Source organism: Chaetomium fimeti (assembly GCF_033439085.1).
Source record: "Chaetomium fimeti strain CBS 168.71 chromosome Unknown B0H64scaffold_12, whole genome shotgun sequence".
Lineage (NCBI taxonomy): Eukaryota > Fungi > Ascomycota > Sordariomycetes > Sordariales > Chaetomiaceae > Chaetomium > Chaetomium fimeti.
This window is the reverse complement of record NW_026944340.1, coordinates 110824-131655: the sequence shown is the minus strand read 5'-3', so window position 1 is coordinate 131655 and position 20832 is coordinate 110824. Positions and strand designations below refer to the sequence as shown.

The 20832-nt window shown below is 53.2% G+C and overlaps 8 protein-coding genes across 8 annotated transcripts; 4 read left to right on the top strand and 4 right to left on the bottom strand.

Annotated features, from left to right (window-relative positions):
• Positions 1-129: 129 nt before the first annotated feature.
• Positions 130-3069, bottom strand: B0H64DRAFT_411649 (copper amine oxidase). Its single transcript, XM_062804866.1, has 5 exons — positions 2934-3069; positions 2610-2880; positions 2325-2549; positions 2051-2258; positions 130-1997 (listed from the first exon to the last, which is right to left on the bottom strand). The coding sequence occupies exons 2-5, from the start codon at positions 2670-2672 to the stop codon at positions 337-339; spliced, it is 2157 nt and encodes a 718-aa protein (XP_062654115.1). The 5' UTR covers positions 2673-2880; positions 2934-3069; the 3' UTR covers positions 130-336.
• Positions 3070-3106: 37 nt separating this feature from the next.
• B0H64DRAFT_52444 (uncharacterized protein) lies at positions 3107-4172 on the bottom strand. Its single transcript, XM_062808379.1, has 2 exons — positions 3820-4172; positions 3107-3741 (listed from the first exon to the last, which is right to left on the bottom strand). Exons 1-2 carry the CDS (start codon positions 4091-4093, stop codon positions 3341-3343), a joined length of 675 nt encoding a protein of 224 aa, XP_062654114.1. The 5' UTR covers positions 4094-4172; the 3' UTR covers positions 3107-3340.
• A 471-nt stretch (positions 4173-4643) lies between these two features.
• On the bottom strand, positions 4644-6229 carry B0H64DRAFT_52390 (uncharacterized protein). Its single transcript, XM_062808378.1, has 3 exons — positions 6105-6229; positions 5000-5960; positions 4644-4899 (listed from the first exon to the last, which is right to left on the bottom strand). Exons 1-3 carry the CDS (start codon positions 6144-6146, stop codon positions 4745-4747), a joined length of 1158 nt encoding a protein of 385 aa, XP_062654113.1. The 5' UTR covers positions 6147-6229; the 3' UTR covers positions 4644-4744.
• Positions 6230-8932: 2703 nt separating this feature from the next.
• On the top strand, positions 8933-10640 carry B0H64DRAFT_367960 (uncharacterized protein; the record flags this gene model as incomplete). The annotated part of the gene is made up of 3 exons (XM_062801962.1): positions 8933-9697; positions 9767-9792; positions 9853-10640. 3 exons carry the CDS (start codon positions 8933-8935, stop codon positions 10286-10288), a joined length of 1227 nt encoding a protein of 408 aa, XP_062654112.1. The 3' UTR covers positions 10289-10640.
• Positions 10641-11478: 838 nt separating this feature from the next.
• Positions 11479-12495, top strand: B0H64DRAFT_378406 (glycosyl hydrolase family 61-domain-containing protein; the record flags this gene model as incomplete). Its single annotated transcript, XM_062802583.1, has 3 exons — positions 11479-11570; positions 11636-12056; positions 12118-12495. 3 exons carry the CDS (start codon positions 11479-11481, stop codon positions 12493-12495), a joined length of 891 nt encoding a protein of 296 aa, XP_062654111.1.
• Positions 12496-13591: 1096 nt separating this feature from the next.
• Positions 13592-13975, bottom strand: B0H64DRAFT_446908 (uncharacterized protein; the record flags this gene model as incomplete). The annotated part of the gene is made up of 1 exon (XM_062806957.1): positions 13592-13975. One exon carries the CDS (start codon positions 13973-13975, stop codon positions 13592-13594), a length of 384 nt encoding a protein of 127 aa, XP_062654110.1.
• A 1311-nt stretch (positions 13976-15286) lies between these two features.
• On the top strand, positions 15287-16720 carry B0H64DRAFT_411639 (uncharacterized protein). The gene is made up of 2 exons (XM_062804865.1): positions 15287-16000; positions 16067-16720. Exons 1-2 carry the CDS (start codon positions 15361-15363, stop codon positions 16438-16440), a joined length of 1014 nt encoding a protein of 337 aa, XP_062654109.1. The 5' UTR covers positions 15287-15360; the 3' UTR covers positions 16441-16720.
• Positions 16721-16871: 151 nt separating this feature from the next.
• Positions 16872-19291, top strand: B0H64DRAFT_451862 (C2H2 finger domain protein; the record flags this gene model as incomplete). Its single annotated transcript, XM_062807186.1, has 5 exons — positions 16872-17542; positions 17596-17830; positions 17881-18559; positions 18619-19173; positions 19281-19291. The coding sequence occupies exons 1-5, from the start codon at positions 17193-17195 to the stop codon at positions 19289-19291; spliced, it is 1830 nt and encodes a 609-aa protein (XP_062654108.1). The 5' UTR covers positions 16872-17192.
• Positions 19292-20832: the final 1541 nt, after the last annotated feature.

Sequence of the window (20832 nt, the reverse complement as noted above, 5' to 3'; positions counted from 1 at the left end):
AAAGCGGGGGATGACGTCGCGGGGCTAAGCGCGTTTGCGGCGAGGACCCACCTGGAAAATTAAAGTTTCTGTGGGGTCTTCGAGCAGCTTGTGGGGAGGGTCTCAGAGGGTCCAGAACACCAGTGATCGCCGCATCAACCGAAAACATCATTTTCCTCGAGATGGGGATCCCGAGGCGTTAAGGACACTATAACCATAGTATGTACATAATCAGGCTGAGCTCCCTGACTGACATCCCATTCACGCAATTGTTTTCAAGACCATCGTTTGGCTTAGGGTTACGAAGTGCTCTCCGTTCACAAACTCCCAATTCTCAACGAAAACATCAATCTGCAATCAAGCACTTCCACTTCCATGCGACGCGCAGCAAGAACTTAGCTGTCCTCCCTCGCCCCCCAGCGACACTCCTGCCATCGCTTCCTTCGCACCATCCCCTGTTTCGTTTAAACTCACACTACAGTTCACCGCCTGCTTGCTCGACGGGACGTCGATGGCCGGGTTCCGATCGAAGAAGTTGACCGGCCTGAGCATGACCCGCAGCGTCTCGGCCGGCATGACAGGGAAGTCTTCGACGCGCGGGATGTGGTTGATGCCAAACTGCACCCAGAGGACGGGGTCGCCGCCCGCGAGGCTGTCCTTGCGGTCCGCCCAACTGCGCACCCCTGTCCCGCCCCGGCTCTGGTTGGTGTAGAGGCCACCGGCGTACAGTTCGCCGTCGGCGTAGCGCGTCACGTAGATGCTGTGGTCGGCAAACTCGGCGCGCTTGTTGTGGAAGCTGTCCGCGTCCGCGAGAATCGTCTGCATCGGCGGGACCATGACCTTGTACCCGACCGCCGCGCCATTGACTGCGTTGTTGACGGTCGGGTTGATGACTCTGAATGTGCGGTTCTTGCTCACATCCAGGTCGAAGCCACCTGAGGCCTCGATCTCGGTCCTGCGTACGGTATATCCAACCCCGTGCGGGTTGAGCTTCGGGTCCCGCGGGATGGCCACCGCCTCGTCGTACACGATCGAGTTGCCGTGGCCCGCGACCATGGGATCGATGCGTAGGCTGAATAAGTGTTGGTGGAAACCTCCTAGTACTCCCGGGTGCACGACGGTGCCAAACGGATGAGGCGACTTGGTCAGCTCTGGGTCGAGAGGTTGCGTTGACAATATCCCCGTAGCGCGCGCCTCGTACGTGAGGTCACCCGCCGTGTTGAAGACAAACGACAAGATGTATTCGTAGTTGCTCACTGTCAGGATGGTTTGCAGCACCAACTCGCGGTTTCGAACCACCACGGCCCGGTTCGTCCGGTAGTTTGTGTGTTTCCATAGGATGCCGGCATCCTGCTCATGGACACAGATCACATTCGGCATGTTTACCGGCTTTCCACCGGTGTCCGTCAGCACTCCCCCAATGTAGTAGATGCTGCCAAGACAGTCACAGCCAAGTTGCAGGTTGTTGGCCATGATGCCGGCTCCGGCGTCTCCCAGGTCGAAGGCGGCTTTGCGGTGGAACGGATGGCGCGGATCTGCATAGGGGATGGACATGTCGGACAAGCTTAGCCGGTAGAAAAGAGGTCTGTTGTCGTAGTGCACATCATACAAGACCATGCCTTCCCGCTGGTTGAAGCCGACCTTCAGATCCCATTTCTGCCAGCGGATCAAGCGGCCCAACTCGGAGAAGTTCTCAACCGTGAACGACGCCCCCTCCGGCTGCACGACCTGCAGCGGTTTCAGATCGGTGCGCAGCGTTTGTGCTTCGGGGATGTACTCGGCCGCACTTGTTGGATGCCATGGAGCGACGGGTTTGACTTTCTCATCGTGGCCCGTAGGTAAAATGTCGATGCGGATCAGCTCCATGGTAGTGGGGTCCATGACAGGCGAGATAGGGAGAGGGAACGCGTAATGGCAGCTGTCCGGCTCGGTCGGGTTCTCAGGGTCACGCATGTAGAGGAAGCATTGCAGGATGCGCTTGTCATCGTAGAAGTTACCATCCTTCAGGCCGTCGGAACCTAGCGTATCAGGTGTCAGAGGCAACGCGGCATCTTGAGCAGAAGAATCCTACCGTAAATCCAGGGATCAGAGACAACTACAGACCCTTGAGGGAGCTGTAGTTTGGCTATCTCGGCTTGGACAGCCGGGTGAGCCAGCAAGGCCTTTTCGACCGCGATAAGCTCGTCTCCATCGCCGTTTGCGTGCGTGAACGGCCCGAGTTTCACATTCGCTTCGACTTTGCCTGTAGTGAGATTCACCACCGCCTCGTGAAGGTTGTGCTTGGGGCATCGTTAATACGTCAACGAATCAGCGGCACAGGTGTGTATCGCGAACGCCCGACTTACCGTGCCCCTAAAGTAGTAGACAACGAATGCTCGTCGGTCAATGTTACCCGGAGCTTCTCCAGCCCGCTCTGCAGCCAAATAGGGGATGAGTTCAGCCTTATCAGGCTCGAGAAGCGTCACAACCTTGAAGTGGTAGTCGATATCTTTTGGCCAGCATGCCCGGGTCAGGGCCGCAGCGTCGGTAATCTCCTGTGGCGTCAGAGGCCCAAGAGGGTGGGACTTGGGCTGTGAGCCATTAGAACGGTTCAGTCCGCCGTATGAGGATAAATTATGGCTCTGACTCACCCGGGTGTTGGCCTTTAACTTGTCATTTATAAGAGGAGATCCGGAACCTTGCGCGGTAGCCATGGCTCGCGGGGTTGGTTGGTATAAAAGCAATAGTTAAAGTCGAGGTTCGGTGTGGTGAATCTGATGATCGATTTAGGCAGCTGGCGAGTTCAAAAGTGACTGGCAGCGTTTAAAGGAGGTCAAACATGGGAAGGGTCAAGGTGAACCCATGAGAGGCAGGAGTGGTGGAAAGAGGTAATGGAAAGATGGAGCGGGAGGGGTAACATTCCTGGTTCTCGTGTCACGGCTTCCGCTTGTCTCGGCGGTGATATCGAGACTTACCTATCAGACCACTTGGGCCGCAGATACCCGTTCCACTGTGGCGCCTATCCTGGCTCAGTCCAATCCTTATCAGCATGATTATGCTGTCCTAACGCGGGATGTATGTACGGTTGGTTGTGACATGGCACAATTCCTAGCTCTCGTGTATAAGATAGGTACGAATGTGATAACCATTTGTGGCCCTGTCTTGGGGGGTGTGTCCCCGCATTCCCCCGCATGAATTCCCGAACCTTCATGACACAACGAATGAGAACTTGGGTAGGTTCGGGGTGAACTGAGCTGTGGAACGGCACGTGTCTCTCTCGCACCAATGCATTCGCGTTCGTGTGAGGCCATGAATGGCTGAGGCACACAGGGCCGCCAGGGGGAAAGGAAATCGCTGGCACAGGCTGTGTCGTACGTATACACTAGCGTGTCACTTTCCACGAGCCCGTCTCCATCCAAATCCGCGAATACCATCTGTGCAGCATCTCCATCCAGCCCGGCATGGGCCCCTGAATGCCCTCGACCTTGCTGCTGCTCCTGAAGAAGCAACTCTTGAGCTTGAGCACGACCTCGCCGCGCTCCCGGTCGACGGCCGCGCCGATAACGAACAAGCCATCCGAGTCGCGGGGGCTCGGGTTCCTGGGAGAATCCCCGCAGCGGACAACTACCTCAGAAGGAGTCTTCTCAACGACCTCGAAATGGTCCGTGAGTTGCGTGCCTGGCTCATACGCGGACCGGGCCAGCTGATCAACCGTCCAGAGCTGAGCAGCGGTCGCGGGGCCGTGGTACTTGCGAGCGAAATACGCCCGCTGGAACCGGTAACCTAACAACAAACCGTGTCAACGATTGAGATGGTCATAATTATGTCATTGACCCTCATATTCTGTAGCGTCTCACTCACCCAAGCCACCCCAGACTCCTCGGCAGAATTCAAGCGCAAGATCACCATCATGTTGGAGCAGTTCCGGTTTGATTTTGGTCAAAGGAATTCTCTTAAGGCAGACATCCTGGGTCGACGGGTTTCGGTGCGAGTTGTACTTGGCGTAACTTTTTGAGCGCCACAGGGGGTCGTCCTCGGGGATGGGGCTGACGATGCTCGTTGAGGCGCCGAGATAGCCCAGAGCACCAGTGCCAAGCCCGAACGTGCAGAGCGTCACCTTTTTAATGATGCCCATGTTGGGTCGATAGGTGTCGTGGTTGTTTGGGAAGGGGTAGGGTGGGTTTGGCCGAGACTCGGCGAGGGACAGTTTGAGGTTTTGAACAGGACACCACAGTGCGACACCACCACTTCGTCTCGGCTCTTGCCAGAACAAAGGCGAGATTCCCCGCTGGCGTCAAGTACCCCAAGCTCCGCCGAGTGCTCGATCGACGTCATGATTGGCTGCATGGAAACCCCTGTTCAAACCCCAACATTTTCCGGCCCGGGCGGGAGCGGGCCAGCTGGAAATTAATCTGCCCAGATTGCGCGCTGAGAGGAAAATGATCGAAACCGAAATACAAACGTGAATCATCGCAGTCTCTCTCGGTAGCCCGTTAACAATCCTACCTGTGGCCCGCTGCCTGGCGTCTCCTGGTTTTATCCCCAGCCCCAGCGAGCTATGAAAGCCAATGATTGCCAATCCCATTGATGTTTAAATATTTCGCTCTCGCCTCAAATGCAGAGGTAACTCTAATTTGAAGATAATTTCCACTGCGCCTCCATGGCCAAACGTCTCCCAGATCAAACGCCACACTTGGAAACCATAATAACGTGAACTGCAAGCTAGCGAGGTGATTCAATTGAATGGTAAGGGGGGGGGCGTGAATAGGACCTTTTCAGGCCCCTATCAAGACACAAGCATTCCTGCAGCAGCCCGACTGTGGCGCCTGAGCAGATCGGGCATATCACCTTCGAGCAGAGTGTCAAAGCAGTCATCAATGATGCTCCCATCGCTGATGTTCTGCGCGCGAGTTCTCCGAAGCCAATACTCAAATGGACCGCCTGATATTCAAGTTAGCATGAGTTAATACAAGAGAAGGCTATGGCCGGGGTAAAAAAAGACACGGAAAGGGGGGGAATGGGAGAAGGGGGAGATACGTACGGTTCTGAGCTAGAGCTGAGCCCAGCTCGACGCATCGCTCGGCGGGCGTGTGCTCGTTATGCATTTCGGTAAAGTGGGTAATCATCTTGGAGATATCCTTGAGCGGCCACTTGCATGGCGCCGCCGGAGACCTGCCGGCCCCGGCCAGCAAGTACTTGGGGGCCGAGCAGAGACGACATTTCCAAAAACCGAGACGCTGCAGCGCCGTGTTGACGCCGTCCTCCATCGGGCCTCCTATCAGGTCCAAGCCGGGCGACGCCGTCTTGACCCGCTTCACGCTCCCGTGGTCCTCGTCTGGGGTTGGGCGCTTTCCCCCCGCGAAGGTGGGTACCGCGGTCAGGCGCCGGGCTGGGAGCATAGCGGTATCTTGCCCACCTTGTCCACCGGATACAGCACGAGGTTGCTTGCCACTGCCGTTGATTCCGTTGGCCGAATAGGGCATCGCGGCCGTTGTGCTATACGGGGAGCGGAAAGTAGTGCGCTTCCGCGATTGCGCTTTGATGGTTTCAATCCGGTGCGTGCAATGCCGAATCTGATGCCCGAGGTCGAGGGTGCGCAGTTGCAACGTTCGAGTCTCTTGGGGGGTCAAGTCTGCCTCCTCCAGCTGGGCTCTGCAATAATCGAGGTCGTACCGGTAGGCCAGGATGTCCTCGTTCAGCTGGCGCACGGTAATCTCATCGAGGTCTGAGAATTCATACTCATGATAGTCTCGACCGGCTGGTTGGGTCGCAACTGGCGGCATCATGTGTCTGCCACTACTGCTCTCCGGGTCATCCCTCTCCCTGCTGGCATGGAAGGGGATGCTGGGACGAGCAACAGGTTCAGCAGGGTGTGTCGTCGCCATCGGGCTGCTGTGGGCCGAATTTGTCTCGCTCCCCAAGGTGCTTGCTGGGGGGGCAGGGATGCCGGCGGCGACGGTGATGCTGCTCTGAGGTCCTGATTCAAGTTCTTTCTCTGGTTCCTGCGAGAGCTGTTAGTCGCCGTGTGACTGTCAGTGGTCCAACGGGAAAGGAACACATGTAGATTGAAAAAGGCAGGCTGTTGAGGGATAGCAGCTGGTGTGCAGGACAAAAAAACAAGAAAAAAGAAAGAAAAGAAAACATACCATGCCCTCTGTGTGTGGCGATCGCTTTGAGGCTGGTGCCATGAGAGTAAAGAAAGGCGTCTTGTGGATTGGAATTTTGTATGGCAATTGTCGCCGAGTGAATTGGAGCAAACGCGAGTGAATTCGATTTTAAATTGATTGATTGATTGATTGAAAGGATAAAGGAAAGGGGGGGTGAAGATGGGCGTGAGAGTCGGGAAATGGGGCAGTCAAAAAGGAGCGGGAAAAAGAAAGGAGAGGGAAGAACAAGAAGGTGGGAAACGCGATGGATTATTACGCGAAAGAGCGATTTTGACAAAGAATGGAGGGGAAAGATGGAGACTAGCTTTGTCCTTCCTCTTTCTTTCTTCTCCCTTTTCCTTTCTCTCTTTTTCTCTTTTTCCGGCTTCCTGCCTCACCCATTGGCTGAGACCTTTCCCCACCTTTGAGCGCCCTGCCTTGCGATTGGGTAAGATCAGCAGCAGCACACAGAGCGACTTGTGCTTGTGCCATCCCGTGTGCCAGCTTGAAAGGGAACCATGTGCTTTGCTTGGTCTAAGCCACCTTTTGCCCGTAAAAGTTCTGATCTGCTTAAGGTGTGAGGACGAAACCGCATCATCTGACCAAGAACCCAGACTACTAAAATCTATTGTTATTATTGGGAGGGCGGAAATGTGTCTCTGCCGCTACTACTTGGTAAATGTCGTTCACTTTCATTTCGGGTCAAGTTGCTGAACTCAGGAGAGCATCCATGTATGCCAAAAACGGTAGACGTGAGTACTATATTCTACACAAGGAAGATTACACCTTTACTAGATCGTGAAGATCAATCTATCTAGATTTGGAGACACTCAGTAAGCCTTAGGGCGCTGAAATTAGTAATTCTATAAATGTTTGCATGCGTGGATTTCTCCTCTCGGCTGTCCATAGTTACCTGACCTCGCCCAGGTAACATGGCTACCTAATACCTAGGTAAGCAGCGCCACCTCCGCGTTCACATAACAAATGCGATGTTTGCGCCGAGCCGGTGTTGCTAGAGGAATCGTGTGTTGTTGGTAGGACGGGCTGCAATCACAAGGTAAAGCTTTCAAAACCGAGACGCTAACTGCAGTGCTCGGAAATGCAAAGTGACTGCAAACTTGACCTCTTACTTCGTTGCCATCATCGAGTCAACTCCGAAGATTCGACAGCTCACTCAAGATGCGCAACAATGGCACTTCTGCCGCGCAGCAACTTGCATGGCTTGCGAAAAAGACGTTCCGAGAAGCTCAGTCCCTCCCGGCTAAAAGATTGGACAACCAGATTCAAAAGTGGCCCCTTTAAATTCCCGGAGACAAGAGGAAGCGATTCCTTTGGGAGCGCTCTATGGCGCTCAAATTCCTCTAGGCTCTAGGGCGTCTATGCTAAGCTGGCGCGGTCAAGGTGAAATGGGGAGTAGAGGCGAGTGTTCTAGGAGGCGAGGTGCAGGGCCGGGAGGTATAGAGGGACGGCAAACTGGAGGAAAACTGAAGGGAATGGGGCCGGGAGACTGAAATAAGTTTTCTTTTGTCTTTATTTTGTCTTAGGAGGAGGAGAAAAGGGGGTGGTGTTGGCGGTAGACAGGAGGCACAGGCTGGCGCCAGGCACAGCACTCAAGAATCCTGTGTAAAACGCTTTGCACCCAATCATAGTTAGGTAGGTATCCTTTATGCTGGTCCAGCAAGCAACGAATCCAGTCTATGCCTATCCGTCACCTCGACCAACATCAACCAACTGTTTCTAGCTGCATGCAGCCCACCATGTCAACCAGCCCTGGCACGGAAACCAATGTGACGGTCCCGCCGTCCACGGTCCAACCGCATGACCCCCGACACCAACACTCAACACAGTGAGGAGGTGAATGTGAGGGCCGATTCGAGATTGATTCGAGTGTATTCAGGCTAGCGGTCACTTGTTGTGATAAATGGTGTAAAGGAGTGGGGAGGTAAACTAAGTTGATAAAGGAGATATAGATTGCGATTCTGATGGAACTCGGAGTGGTTTTGAAAGGGCTTAAGTAGGTAGCTAAGTGGACATTGTAGTTCTGTTGCTAGAAGGCTGAAGTTGCTATGCTGATGCTGTTCGGGCCTCGGGGAATAGACTTGGTGTTGTCCTTGTGTCCTTATATCCTTGTGAGCTACATAAGAGTTCAAAAGGCTTTGCCAGCTAGGTACCTAAGTAGCACCGTCCTTAGACAGCTGATTGTGTGTCGCATGAGTGGATGAATGCTGGCTTGAGTTATGATTGCGTACAGAGACCCGGTTGTCTGACCGGATGCCTTCGGGCCCACGTAGCTATTGTTCAGGGGTTCTTTGGCGAGGACTGAAAACTGGCAGCCAGGTCCTCGAGTAGTCGGCCTCCGCTAGCGTTCTCTCGACACGCTGGGGGAACGATAGGATCGATTACATGTGTACGTAATCGTCTGTATGCCGCTCTTTTCCCTGGTTGACCGCCCAGTGGTAAATGCGTAGCGCTTCGTCGCAGCCTACCACGGATTAATCATTAACCAGACAGATATGAGAGCCGTCCACCATGCTCCGGCTAAATCTGCCGCTTGCTCCTCAATATGTCGGTTCCTCACGACCGCATCACTTTTATCCGACCGGCTCTAGTTAGGTAGGCTTGGTATCAATAGCTCAATCTAGTAATAGATCGTTCTTGGTACGGCTAGGTTACTGAAGAACATGTGTCCTGTTTCTTGTTACTCCTGGCCCCCCGTCTGTTCGCTGTGTCAACTTGTCTGATTAACAACTGCAAACCTGGAAGACATCGCCGGGTTTCTTCTCACACTCAGAGCCCACCTGCCGGCACGGTAGTTTGGCCTCAACACCATGACTTCGACGAGGTGCTGGCGCGGGCAGAGAGACTCTCGGTTCAGAGTCATGCTGCTTCTAGCTTTTTTCATACATCTCCAATCACTAACGGCTTTGCAATGGAAGCACACGCGGGACTGGACTGTGTGCTCGTGGAACGGGTACGCTGGGCCGTTGATCCTCCAGTCACAGCAGCAAATATGCCCCCTCGCAAGCGATTGGTCGCTCTGGTCACATCAACCCATTTGTCCCGAGCCAGCTGAAGACGATTATGACTCGGAGCCGCTTTCACCCGATTGTGTTTTCACACTCGCCGCTTTTCGGGGCAACCAGGGCATCAGCCTAATAACCACCCCCCACCTTGCCGCCAGCCTCGCCGACCAGCTGGATGACTCAAGAGTGTCACCAAGACTCAGACATCAACTGGCAAGTGGGGGCCATAGCCAACAGAATGACAATGTAGCCTATGAAATTCGAGAGGTGCCGGGACGTGGCAAGGGGGTGCTTGCCAAGCGCAAGTTTGAAGAACATGAGACCGTCATGGTCGGGTTCCCCGTGCTGGTTGTTAGGTTGGACTTCATCAACGGAGACCGATATAGCACTAAGCAGAAACGACACATGATGGAAGCGAGTGTGAAGCAACTCCCACCAGAGCAGCAAAAGGCAATAGGGTCCCTGGCACGGAACACAGGCGGAGAACCTATTCTGGATGCTTTCCGTACCAACGGTTTCGGTATTGAGATTGACGGAATCCAACACTTGGCGCTTTTCACCGATGGCTCGGTGAGTACGCCTATTATCCTATCCACAGGTGAAGCAACACGAACTAACAGATAGCCCACCATCATTCAGAGAGTCAACCACAATTGTCGGCCGAAGTAGGCAGACCCTAGGTCTTGGGGAGAGGCTGAAGATATTTGCTAACACTCGAGATGCAGTTCTTATTGGCGTTACGTCAATGGCGACATAGCGATGGAAGTTGTGGCACTGCGAGACATTCAACCCGGGCAAGAAGTTGCACATAGTTGTAAGAACCAACCCCAGCCCGTGGTCGAGACGACAGCTCACCTCTACCTTGGTAGATGCTCCGCTGGGGTATACTTACGAACAACGGAAAACCATCCTTCAAGCATGGGGATTTCATTGCAGGTGCGCGTTGTGCTCCGAGCATATCGAAGAGCGAAACGCCTCCGACAAACGGCGAGAACGCCTGCTCGAGATTCATCAGACACTGAGCCAGGCGGAGAGACTCGGCGGCCAACGCGTCGGGCAGCTCGTAATAGAGGCTGTGGGGTTGATCGAGAAGGAAGAATTACGCCCGCAACTTGTGGAGTATTATCAACGGTTTGCGAAAGCGTACCTGATGGTCAATGATCTCAAAAGAGCGCGAGCATTTGTCGCCGAAACTGATAAGATGTGGGTGTTGTATGGAGGAGAGCAGCATGAAAATATTGATGGCATGCGAGAGTTATGGCAGACTTTGGAAGAAGCAGAACGGGATGCCGAAGACGATTGATTGCGTATCGAGAGGTCGGAGAGGGATGTAGTAGCTCGGAAGACTAGAAGTCTCGTTCGGTTGAAAAATAAGGGAACAACTGTCCCACGCTGATGACGTGGTGGCTTGACTGGGAAAGCTCATGTAGTGTTCGGCATTTCAGTATGGCAGATCTTGTTTCCCTTCGCAAGATATGTAACATGTTCGCGTGGGGGCCGGTGTGCATACAGGTATAGGGGATGCCGGGGAGATGGCGTCCCGAGGGGAACCACATCCCGAGGGGGAACAAGTCACGGCTGAAAGGGGAACAAGAAACGGCAACATATTCGGCCCCTCTCTGTGTGTGTGCCGGTGTTTTTCCTTTGCTATCTCCAATTACATCGTCAAATTACAAGACAACTTTCCTCCATTGGTTTGCGGGGAACGGTCTGGATTTTGTTTTAAAAATAGCAAACCCGTAGATGACATGCTCCTCGGCCATAGTATCACGGGAATTCACGCTTGTGATACAGAATATTAACACCATTCGTCACTCACGAAGTACACGTTACTTGGAAAGGGTGTTAGGAATGTGGAAAACTTTAAGTATTATACCTCTCTAGTGTAGATGTGCTCGCATCTAGGGCGTATATTTTGTCTCGATGGACGAACGGGTGACGCTCGGGAAGGTGGAGGAGCCAATATCCGGTGTGCGCATCCTTGTATATATCATATCCGTAGCAAATGAAATGGCTACGCATGCTCTTTACCTGGTGTTTTGCGATTGGCGATCATCCTCGTTAGAATCCCCTTGTTGCGAGTGACTACATGCAGCAGGTGTTAAGCGCGCAAATCTGGTTGCGATTAACTCACCTTTCCCACCAAGGAGAGGTTTCTTCCCGGCAACAGAGATCTTTAGATCGTAGAGGGTGTGGGAGCTTAATATCATCAAACCCATAGTATCCTTGTTGAGTGCGGGTTGCGAGTGAACTTAAAAATGAAGTCTTCTCCTCGGTCCTTTCCCGTGGTCAACTGAATGAACACTTGCCTACAGTTCCTTCCCCGTCTTCTTACCGCTCTCCTGCTCGCAATGAAGGCTGTTCAAGTCACGTCAGCTTTGGCCTTTGCTGCCAGGGCCCTGGGTCATGGATACATTTACCGCGTCACGTCGGACAACACGGTGTAAGATGCAACTGAATTACGCGAGTTCTTCCCAACTCAACTAATGTCCTCTCTTCGATGTATAGCTACCCGGGATATGACATCTTTATCGACCCGCTTCTCGAGCCTGCGCCTTCGCGGATTGCATACGGCGGCGGTACCACTGGTCCTGTTTTCGACGCTACGACGGCCGACATCGCTTGCAACACGGTGCATGATCCCGTGCCTGGCTTCATAGCGCAGGCTCGTGCCGGGAGCAGCGTCACTTTCCACTGGTCTCGATGGCTGTATAGTCACAAGGGCCCCATCACAGCTTGGATGGCTCCGTATAGCGGAGATGTCGCGGATGTCGATGTCAACGAGCTTGAGTTCTTCAAGTTCGCCGAGGAAGCCATCGATGACAACGGTGTCTGGGGCACCGTGAAGTTGCTCGACGAAACCGACGGTACCTGGACGGCCACTATTCCGGCCGACATCAAGCCTGGCACCTACATCATCCGCCAAGAGGTAAGAGACGCTCTCTACGTGTTTTGTATGTATGAACTAAAGAATCTCAACGTCCTTGCAGATTATCGCACTGCACTTCGCGGTCAATACCACCGATGGCTTTCAATTCGGCCCCATCGGCCCTCAGTTTTACATGACTTGCTTCAATTTCAACATCACGGGCGATGGCGACGCCACTCCCCAAGGTTACAAATTCCCAGGGGCTTACGACATGGCTGATCCGGCACTGAACTGGGATCTGAATTCGACTGATCCTTACCCTCTCGCTGGACCAGACCGCTATGTCAGCGCGTATGACGTAGAGTTGGAGCCGAGGGAAACCACCGTCATCAGTCCGACGAATGACGAGGCGGGTGACGAGGCGTACTATCAGGCCCAGTATAAAACTCTCGAGGCACAAGGAAACGTCACCAAATACTTCGATTCTATCGGAGGTTAAGTAGGTGTGCCCGGGGATACGGTTATGTGAAGCAGGGCAGGTTCGAAACGAACTGCAACTTCAGACATAGTCAACGAGGGTATGGGCTCCGGTGTATGTAGCTACAGAACAGGTAGTAAGACAGTTTGAGCTGTTGTTCCATCCCTTCTACATGCGCGTGCAGTTCATGTAGTTTAGTTCCATGTCCCTAGGTCTCCGAGGGCCATAGTACGCACGGCAAGGATAGTTCCCGAGAAAGACTGATATTCCCAAGTTGCTTGCATTATCCCGTGTCCCAAATGAGGGGATACGTTGGCGTGGATGCAGAGATGACAGCCCATGGTGGGTGAAGGAGCCCTGTAGCCCTTTTCTGTTACGGCGTGCACACAGAAGCAAGGTCGAGGCTCGGGAAGAATGCCGCAATATACCAAAGAGTAAGACAACTAAAAGTGCAGACTTAACTTACTAAGTAGGCGCGCCTTGGGCGGAACCCGGGATTTTCATATCCTACTTCCACCCCTCCTTCCGTATCTAGCTACAGCCTCTATGAATACGTATATATACTAACACTGCCGCGTGGAATCACCTTTGCGGAAAGCCTTGTTCCATCGGAAGCCTGGCTACGTCATTGTGGTCAAACACGTAACCAACCTTGTCGTGACTGTGCCGACCGTCATATCGTCCTTCGTCCTTAAACTGGCTGAACGAAGAGCTATTTCAAGAGCGAATTCATGTTTCAAACAACGCACCATTAAAGGTCAAAAAGTGACGACGGCTCGGTGTAAGATTGCCATGGGGTGACTTGCGTAATGAGGGCCGAGGCAGTATAATTCAAGCTCGAAACCCTATTAGATGAGAAAGCAGATAAAAGAAAGAGACTCATGCTTCAGGAGGATAAATCACCATCATAGCGAGATATGCCAACGGTTGGCACGGAGGAACGATGGGATGAACAGCCTATTACCCCTGGCCACCAGAGACCTGGAACCGAACAAGATGGATGCGAAAAAGTAGCAACCCGACATGATTTCCAGAATACGTTGCTTGACCGGGCCCCAGTTTCTCCCACAGCCAAGTTTGCGCACATCCCCTATCATGCATGCCGCGGCCAAGACAACTACAAAACATACACCAGCCCAGAGAGCGCCAGGACCCAGAGACTGACCGTCTTCACCGAGCCCGCTCCAACTCGACCCGCCGCGTTGAACTGCCAACCGGTAATGCGAGGCTCGGTGAAGTTCCGTCCGTTGGTCCGCAAGCAGGTCGCAACCGCCTGCTGCACAGCGTTGTCGGGCGTACCGTTGACGAAGTACGACGCCGGTACTTCGCACCACAGCCAGCATCCATTAACGATCTGGACAGGGTTGGGCTCGCAACAGACGACCATGGCGGGATCCTGCGTACTGGCCCCCGGGATGACCATGAGGTTGATGTCGTGAGGGATCGGTAGGTTGGAGATGTCGGGGATCGCGGCGCCTGGGCATGTTGTTGCGCTCGCCATATCCGTTGGCGTGGTCGTGAGAGAAAGACCTCGGTAAGATTTTCCGTGAGCCGGGAGAGGCGGTGGGTGCCTGCTATTCGGAAGGCGTCAAGGGGCGATGTTGAGGGTCCTAACTAAGAAAGTTTTAAACGGCAGTGATGATTGCGCGTTTTAGCGTAGAAGAAACCTGGAGCACAAAATGGAGGACGGGGAGTCGGCGAGCTGGCGGCCTGACAGCGTGCTGCGTAGGTGAAGCGAAGCAGGGCAATGGAGGGCGTCAACCAAGCACGCCGTTGCCGCCCGGGCGCCCATGTATAAATGTGTTTGTTGTTTGTTGGGTGGCGCGGACAGGAGTTTTCACTCCGTTCCCTGACCAATTAATTCCTGTCCGGCCCCGTTAGCCCGCGTTAATCTCGGCCTGATGTCTTGGGCGAGAAGGTGACCGAGGTGACAGCCGGTGGAGTGGAACCGATCGCTTGAGGTTAGACTAGTAAAGAATGTAGATATCCGTTTACGGCAGTCTTCCCGGTCGCCGACTCATGCCACGCCCCACCCAGGATGTACTGTGTAACTGGATGTTACCAACGCGAGCTTCAGAACACCGAGCTCCTCGTCACCCGCCGAGTTTCCCTCAAGGGCGGGCGAAGTCGGGAGGCATGCTCGTTCAAAAAATGAAACACTGTCATCGGGTACTGAAATAGCCGGAGTGGGTATATATCCTCCTGTTGGAGTTTAGATAAATCTGTGTGTCAATGAACTTGTTTCATCGGATTAGAGCTTCCCTTCGAAAGTGCGTTCAGGCAACAAACCTATCCTCTGGGTTCAACAGCTAGGCGCCTGCGCAGGGAACACCAGGCTGAAAATGCAACTCGCCACCGGACCAACACACAAGGGGTTGGTCGGCCGACGTGCATTGAAACTCGAGGGTTGCATGCATTCGGTGTATCTTGATTTCGCCGAACTGTTGGCCGGAACTGAACACCAGTTTTCGGCGAAGGTGCCCGCAGCACCACACCATCACGGGTACACCATAGCCGTTCCGGGTGATAATTGGACGCAAATACGATCAGCATGCGTCTGTCAACCCCCGGCAAGCCTTCACCGAAACACGGCGAGGTGGATTGTTACGACCAACACCTCTGCCAAGCAACCTTGCCTCCGGGTGACAAGGACTGCACGACGTTGGGGCAAAGTCTGATGCCTTGAATGGAGGCACTTCGTGGGTTGAACGGGACATGGCTGGGCAGGATGACCCAGCTAATGTCCAACGGCAAGATATCTATATAGACGGCCCAAAAGCCCCAAGTTATGTCGACATTTCCCACCAGTCTTTAAATCACGATTTCATTGCAGAAACTCCCTTTCCAACAACTTCCGCCAGGCTATTCCGACGACCCGTTCGAACAATGAACCGCCTTTCCGCTGTATTGGCCTTCTTGCCACCCGTGTTTGCCACCCCGCTGGTAAAGTCTGCGCAGGGGGCCCAGGCAGTGAATGTTCAGCTTCAGGTTAACAAAATAACCTCTGAAGCCGCTGTCGACATTTGGAATAGTGACAAGGCCGAGATCTTAGCTCATTCATGCTCTCATTCTCTCACCTCCGGCCCCTTTGTGGGCATGCCCCTTGCCTTCGCTGTCAACGAGAACGGAGCAGGCGAGCTCAGTATCGGCTCGGAGATTTATACCATTTATGACGACGCTGAGGTCTCTGGTGGTATTGTTTGTGGACGTATTGCCAGCACTGACGAGCTTGGTGTCAGCTGTGACGTCTCTGTCCCGGCGTCTATACAACTGAAGAGTCTGACGAAAAGCGATCTTCAAGATTGCTTTCCTCGTGGCCCCGTCGAGCTATCTAGCTTCATCAAGGGAGTGGAGGGTGCCACAACGAGTGACGCCGCTTGGGCTGTAGATAATTTCACCCTACACCAGGCGGACATCACAACACCCTCTAACGACAAACGGCAGGGGTCGTGCGGTAGTTGGACTCCACGGACGTATTTGGTTGGCAATGGTAATCCTCATCAGAATCCGCTCAACATTCAAATCAGTATAAGCCCTTGGTTTCTCCGAGCGTTTAGACACTGCCCCGGGACCCCGAACTAACATTCCGCAGGACCCCATGTCCTGCAGCTCACGTCCCTGTACTATCGGGTATGGGCAAACTCGCTCTTTCAGCATCGGTTGGATCGCGAGCGGATCAATCACGCAGTGGATCAGCAGTGGCTTCGCCGTGGAAGCGTCAGTCGAGACGGGAAACACATACGAATGCGATGGCGAGGCCAACGACTATATAGCAGTCTGGAAGAAAGTTGGCCAAACCGCGTACACGGTCCAGAACGGAGTGTACAATCGTTGTACTGGCGGGTTGCAGTCTGGCCGGAAATACATCATCTGGTCGCCAAATGCGAACAACCGCGGCACCTCTTACTACTGTGTTTGTCACGGCGTACACAAGTGAGCAAGGGCGAGCCTGGCAATTGTACCTAATAACGAAAATACAATTAAAAGTGAAGAACTAATCTAGGGTACGCTCCCACGGAGGGAGCAGTGGTCTTTATAGGCGTGGGGTACCTCCATCGCTGTTGTCGTTGCATTTACATAGTCCTGGTGGTAAGAGCCGCTCTAGCCAATTAATAGGGGTATATCCTAGAAACTTGGCAGCTCCTATTCTAGAACTTAGTAGATTAGTAAATGGTAGGAGATCCTCTAGAAGTAGATCCTATAATAGTAGATCCTTTAATTCTATAATAGGGTTAGTATATAAACTAGTAAATAGCTTATTATATAATTAACTATTTTAAACAATGTAACTGCGAGTCTACCGTCATTTTTATTGGGTTCTGCCGCTAGTTTGGACGTTGCATTAGCCAGGAGTCTGCGACAAGCGCCCCACTACGCCCTGGAACAAGTCGTCTTGAGGTATCGCTAGGTATCTCAGGTACCTACACCCCATCGCTGCAAAATTCCTGAGCTATAATCGCAGCCTCTGCTTTTTGCTTCCAGGTTCCCGGCTCCAGGGAAGCAGTTGATGGCCCCCGTCTCATCCCTTAAGTGGCCGCGCTCCCACTCTTCTAGCCATACTAAGCGCTTGCTCTGCGTCTCAAACCCCCTTTTGAAGCGATCCTGGCAATCTTGGAGCCGTTTCCCTCCCGCCGATCCAGACCCCCCAACGGCTACTGCACTCTCTTTCGCCTTCTTATTATCGGGCCGCCGGCGGTTTTGTTTAAGATTACCAAAAGATGACGCGCCACCGCGTCCGGCAGGACGACTTGCATGAGTACTCTGACGGTTCGAATTGGTCGGACGGTGAATCTTCGTCGAGCGAGGATAGTGTCGAAGTATTCGATGTCGAGTCTAATAACGGCGGGTACAATACCGGTCTGTCGGACATTGATAGCTTCGACCCAGACGATATCGGACTAGACGATATCGACCCAGAAGATGCGGCAAAGCTCTTTGAGGGAAACCTGTACTCTCCAGAATACTATGTCCGATGTATATACGAGTTTAAAGAGTCGGCCTTCGATGGTGAAGACTATAGTGCGGGGAGTAAAGTACTCCTTGATGGAATAGAGGATCTCTGGAATCAGTACGTTGGATGTCTAAGCTAATACCACTCCGGATTATGCTGATAAGCTGCAGGTATTGTGCGTTCATCAAGCGCGACCCCCAGAGGGCCTTTGAGTCGGTCACTCTCGCGTTCCTCAACTCCTTCTTCGACTGGCTCCTGAGTCAGAGAACTGGCAAGGACGGGAGAAAGAAAAGGGGAACGACGAAGAGCAGTTCCCTCGGGACGTACTGGAAAGTATATCGGCTCGTCTACGAGAGGGCCACAGGCGAGAAGCTTGACGCGAAATTGAACCGGAAAATGCACAGCGTAGGCCCGCTGGCCCAGTTGACAGGTTGCGGCCTGGTTAACATGTATAGGTGCTTAAACTTCTTGCCAAAAAGCACAACCTGAGCGACCATAAACGCGAGAATAGGTGTATGACAATCGACAACCTCAAGGAGCAGGTCGATACGACGCTACGCACCACCAAGAAGTCGTTTAGCCTAGGAGAGCTCCGAATCCTTTGCATTTTGTTCCTCCTCTTGCTCGCCCCAACCGGTGCCCGCCCCACATCGGTCCTTCTCCTCCGCTTCGGAGATATCCGTATTATATTAGCCCGAGATCCTGACGGCGGCCCACACAAGATCCCCACCAAGCCCACCCCAGAGCCCACGAAGACATACCTTGGCACTAAAGATGCGAAGACCGTGACAATTCCCGAAGTCCTATTCGACCCATCTCTGACTCTTAGTGTTCAAACCTTCCTCCTCGGCATTCTCTTCCGGCATCGGGCCTTCGAGGCGCCAAGTTTAACCTGGCCCGAGAGGCTGACCCAACTTGATATCCACCCAGGCGAACAGGAGCTGCCTATACCACTGAAGGCCAGCATGAAAGATGTCCACATTTTCCGCCGCACCATCAAGACACTGGCCGGCTACGAGATATCGTCAAACAAGCTCATCAGCTACGGGATGATGGCAAGCTGGATCAAAAGGTGTGGTGAGATTGCAGGGATGGAAGTGCCGACAATCCCGTATAATTTGCGGTACAATGCCGGTAACGTGTTTGACAGGAGTAGTGGGTTTTATCTCGCACCTCCTTGAGAAAATTCCTAGCTAATGGTCTGACGGATGAGGTGAGCGATGCGACTAGGAACCTTATGCTAGACCACGCAAACTCGACTCCGTTCCAAAGGCACTACCTTGGGCGTCAAATTGTGGGAGACCCATATGGAATCATTCGTGGACTGAAGCCGCAGAATGCTTTAGTACAGGCATCCTGCAGCATCGGCCATTCCATGAGCAAACGGCGCCCCATAGACCTGACAACCGACCAGGCCGCATCCATCAATCTCCACCCCACCGTCAAACAGCTGGCCCGCCGCATCGAAGAACTCCGTCAATTACGAAACCACTCGCGCGGGGCCATGGACGAGTATAAGGACGCGGTTCGCAAGCCCCGGAGCGAGAAGCAGAGGCTCAAGCGAGCCCTCAAACAGCAGATCAGGGACGAGTGGACCGATAAACAAGCCGTAGTCGACATCGAGGCCCAACTCAACGAGCTTGGCTTGGTCGAGGACTCGACGGTCGAGGCCTCCAACTGTCCAATGCGCCCCGCTCAGAGGCGATTGGTGGACGCCCTCATGGCCCAAGTCGAAACTTCAATTGAAGGTCAATACCAGCGAAGAGATACTGCAATCAACGCGATTGTAGCCTACTGCACCGTGGTGGAAGGGCCGGCTAGCCGCACTAACAATTCTACCGCTAATATTATACAGCAGTCCGTTAAGGGGGACCCTCCTACAAGCAGCCGTTTACATTTGGCTGCCATGTCTGTCTTTATAACGAAAGACGAAGACAGGCCAAGAAGATGCTTCCTTTGTGTTGGTGAAGCGCTCCGTCTGGAGTCAGATGATCCCCGCATCGATTAACTCATTCACCTATTCTACACCTCCGGTGACTTGACGAAACACTTCAAGCGACGGCACCTGGCAAACCTCCGGGAGGATGACAGGCTTCAATGCCAAATTTGCGTCCTGCCGCTGGACCACAAAATGCATCTCCAAAACCATGCTCGTCGGGTCCACGGCACTGTGTCCTAGAAACTGTATGTTAATTAAGTGGCGCTTTTTCCTGTCCGACTCAGCGTTCTCCTAACCATCCGAAGCATACGAATGGACATTTTGGCCACTAGTAATCAGACCGTGACTCTCCATAACTTCAGACAATCCATCAGGAATGCGCCATTCTGGATGGATGGGTCCTCGGGCACCGAAGAACCATTCCCTGGGGGGGAAAGCCGTACCACGGGGCATTTTGCTGCCCTCTTGGCAATGGAGGAGGCGTCTTCAGAAATTGGAGATATAACCAAAGCACGAGGGCTCGTGCTCTTTACCGAGGCAATCTTCATTATCTGGTTTGGGGCGCTCACAGGGACTGAGTCGGCTGGCGTGACTAACCACCGTCATCTCCACTCCCTTTCCCCCTGGGATCACCCGCAGCAGTTCAATTACAAGGGACTGTGTTCTCACAACCCTTTGGTCTTGACTTGAAGTCCGGCCAGAAATCTGCTCATCCTCCCTAAGATACTAACCCGGGTCAATCCGGGCCGGTGGTGGACAACAGGGCAACGGAGAATTGATCTTTTTTTGGCCCTTTTCGCTGCTATAGCATTGTGATACTGTATCTTGCGTGCTGAAAGAAATGTAACACCTCTGATGCATGTCACACAGCAGGGAGTGACATTGAACAATAAATCAAAAGCTACGATGCCTGTCAAACCGGCTGCTAACGGCGTCTCACGCCAGAGACGCGACGCAGCCCAGACCATTAAGGCCTTCCTGGGTCCTCTAGACGTTCCAAATCATAACCCTAACCCTTCCTGCCATTAGGTACGTACCTTTTCTGCCAATGGGTACGTACCTTTTCTGCCAATAGGTACGTACCCTTTCTGCCAGTAGGTACGTACCCTTTTTGCCAAGAGGTAAGTACGTACCTCTTCTGCCAATCATCAGAGCAGGTGGCTGGCCCAAACGTCCATCTTGCCGGGTTAGGGTTAACGTCCAAGATTTTTTTTGGGTTCTGCCTACCGGACCCAAACCATTTTACTGAATGTCTGATTGCTTGCTTAACTCGAAACCGAGGCCAACTCAGAGGCCCTTAAATACATGGAAATGCACGCGGAAACGGAAAAACAAACGCACCCTCCCTCTGGACAGACCAGTCTTTCAATCGTCCCAAAACTAATCGCATGACGGCTTTGTAGTGCGGCCGTGGGCTAACTGGCCGGCCTGTTTCTCCAGGATTATTGGGTAGAACGCAACGCTAGCA

Excerpts from the sequence above, each read along its gene's own strand:
- B0H64DRAFT_52444 (XM_062808379.1), bottom strand. The coding sequence starts at position 4,093 with ATGGGCATCATTAAAAAGGTGACGCTCTGCACGTTCGGGCTTGGCACT. Across the intron at positions 3,742-3,819 it reads AGGAGTCTGGGGTGGCTTGG|GTTACCGGTTCCAGCGGGCG; the intron begins GTGAGTGAGACG and ends GTTTGTTGTTAG.
- B0H64DRAFT_411649 (XM_062804866.1), bottom strand. The coding sequence starts at position 2,672 with ATGGCTACCGCGCAAGGTTCCGGATCTCCTCTTATAAATGACAAGTTA. Across the intron at positions 2,259-2,324 it reads TCTACTACTTTAGGGGCACG|CACAACCTTCACGAGGCGGT; the intron begins GTAAGTCGGGCG and ends CGATGCCCCAAG. Across the intron at positions 1,998-2,050 it reads CTCTGATCCCTGGATTTACG|GTTCCGACGGCCTGAAGGAT; the intron begins GTAGGATTCTTC and ends CTGATACGCTAG.
- B0H64DRAFT_52390 (XM_062808378.1), bottom strand. The coding sequence starts at position 6,146 with ATGGCACCAGCCTCAAAGCGATCGCCACACACAGAGGGCATG. Across the intron at positions 5,961-6,104 it reads CGCCACACACAGAGGGCATG|GAACCAGAGAAAGAACTTGA; the intron begins GTATGTTTTCTT and ends CAGCTCTCGCAG. Across the intron at positions 4,900-4,999 it reads CTCAGCTCTAGCTCAGAACC|GCGGTCCATTTGAGTATTGG; the intron begins GTACGTATCTCC and ends CTTGAATATCAG.
- B0H64DRAFT_411639 (XM_062804865.1), top strand. The coding sequence starts at position 15,361 with ATGAACCGCCTTTCCGCTGTATTGGCCTTCTTGCCACCCGTGTTTGCC. Across the intron at positions 16,001-16,066 it reads TCCGCTCAACATTCAAATCA|GACCCCATGTCCTGCAGCTC; the intron begins GTATAAGCCCTT and ends AACATTCCGCAG.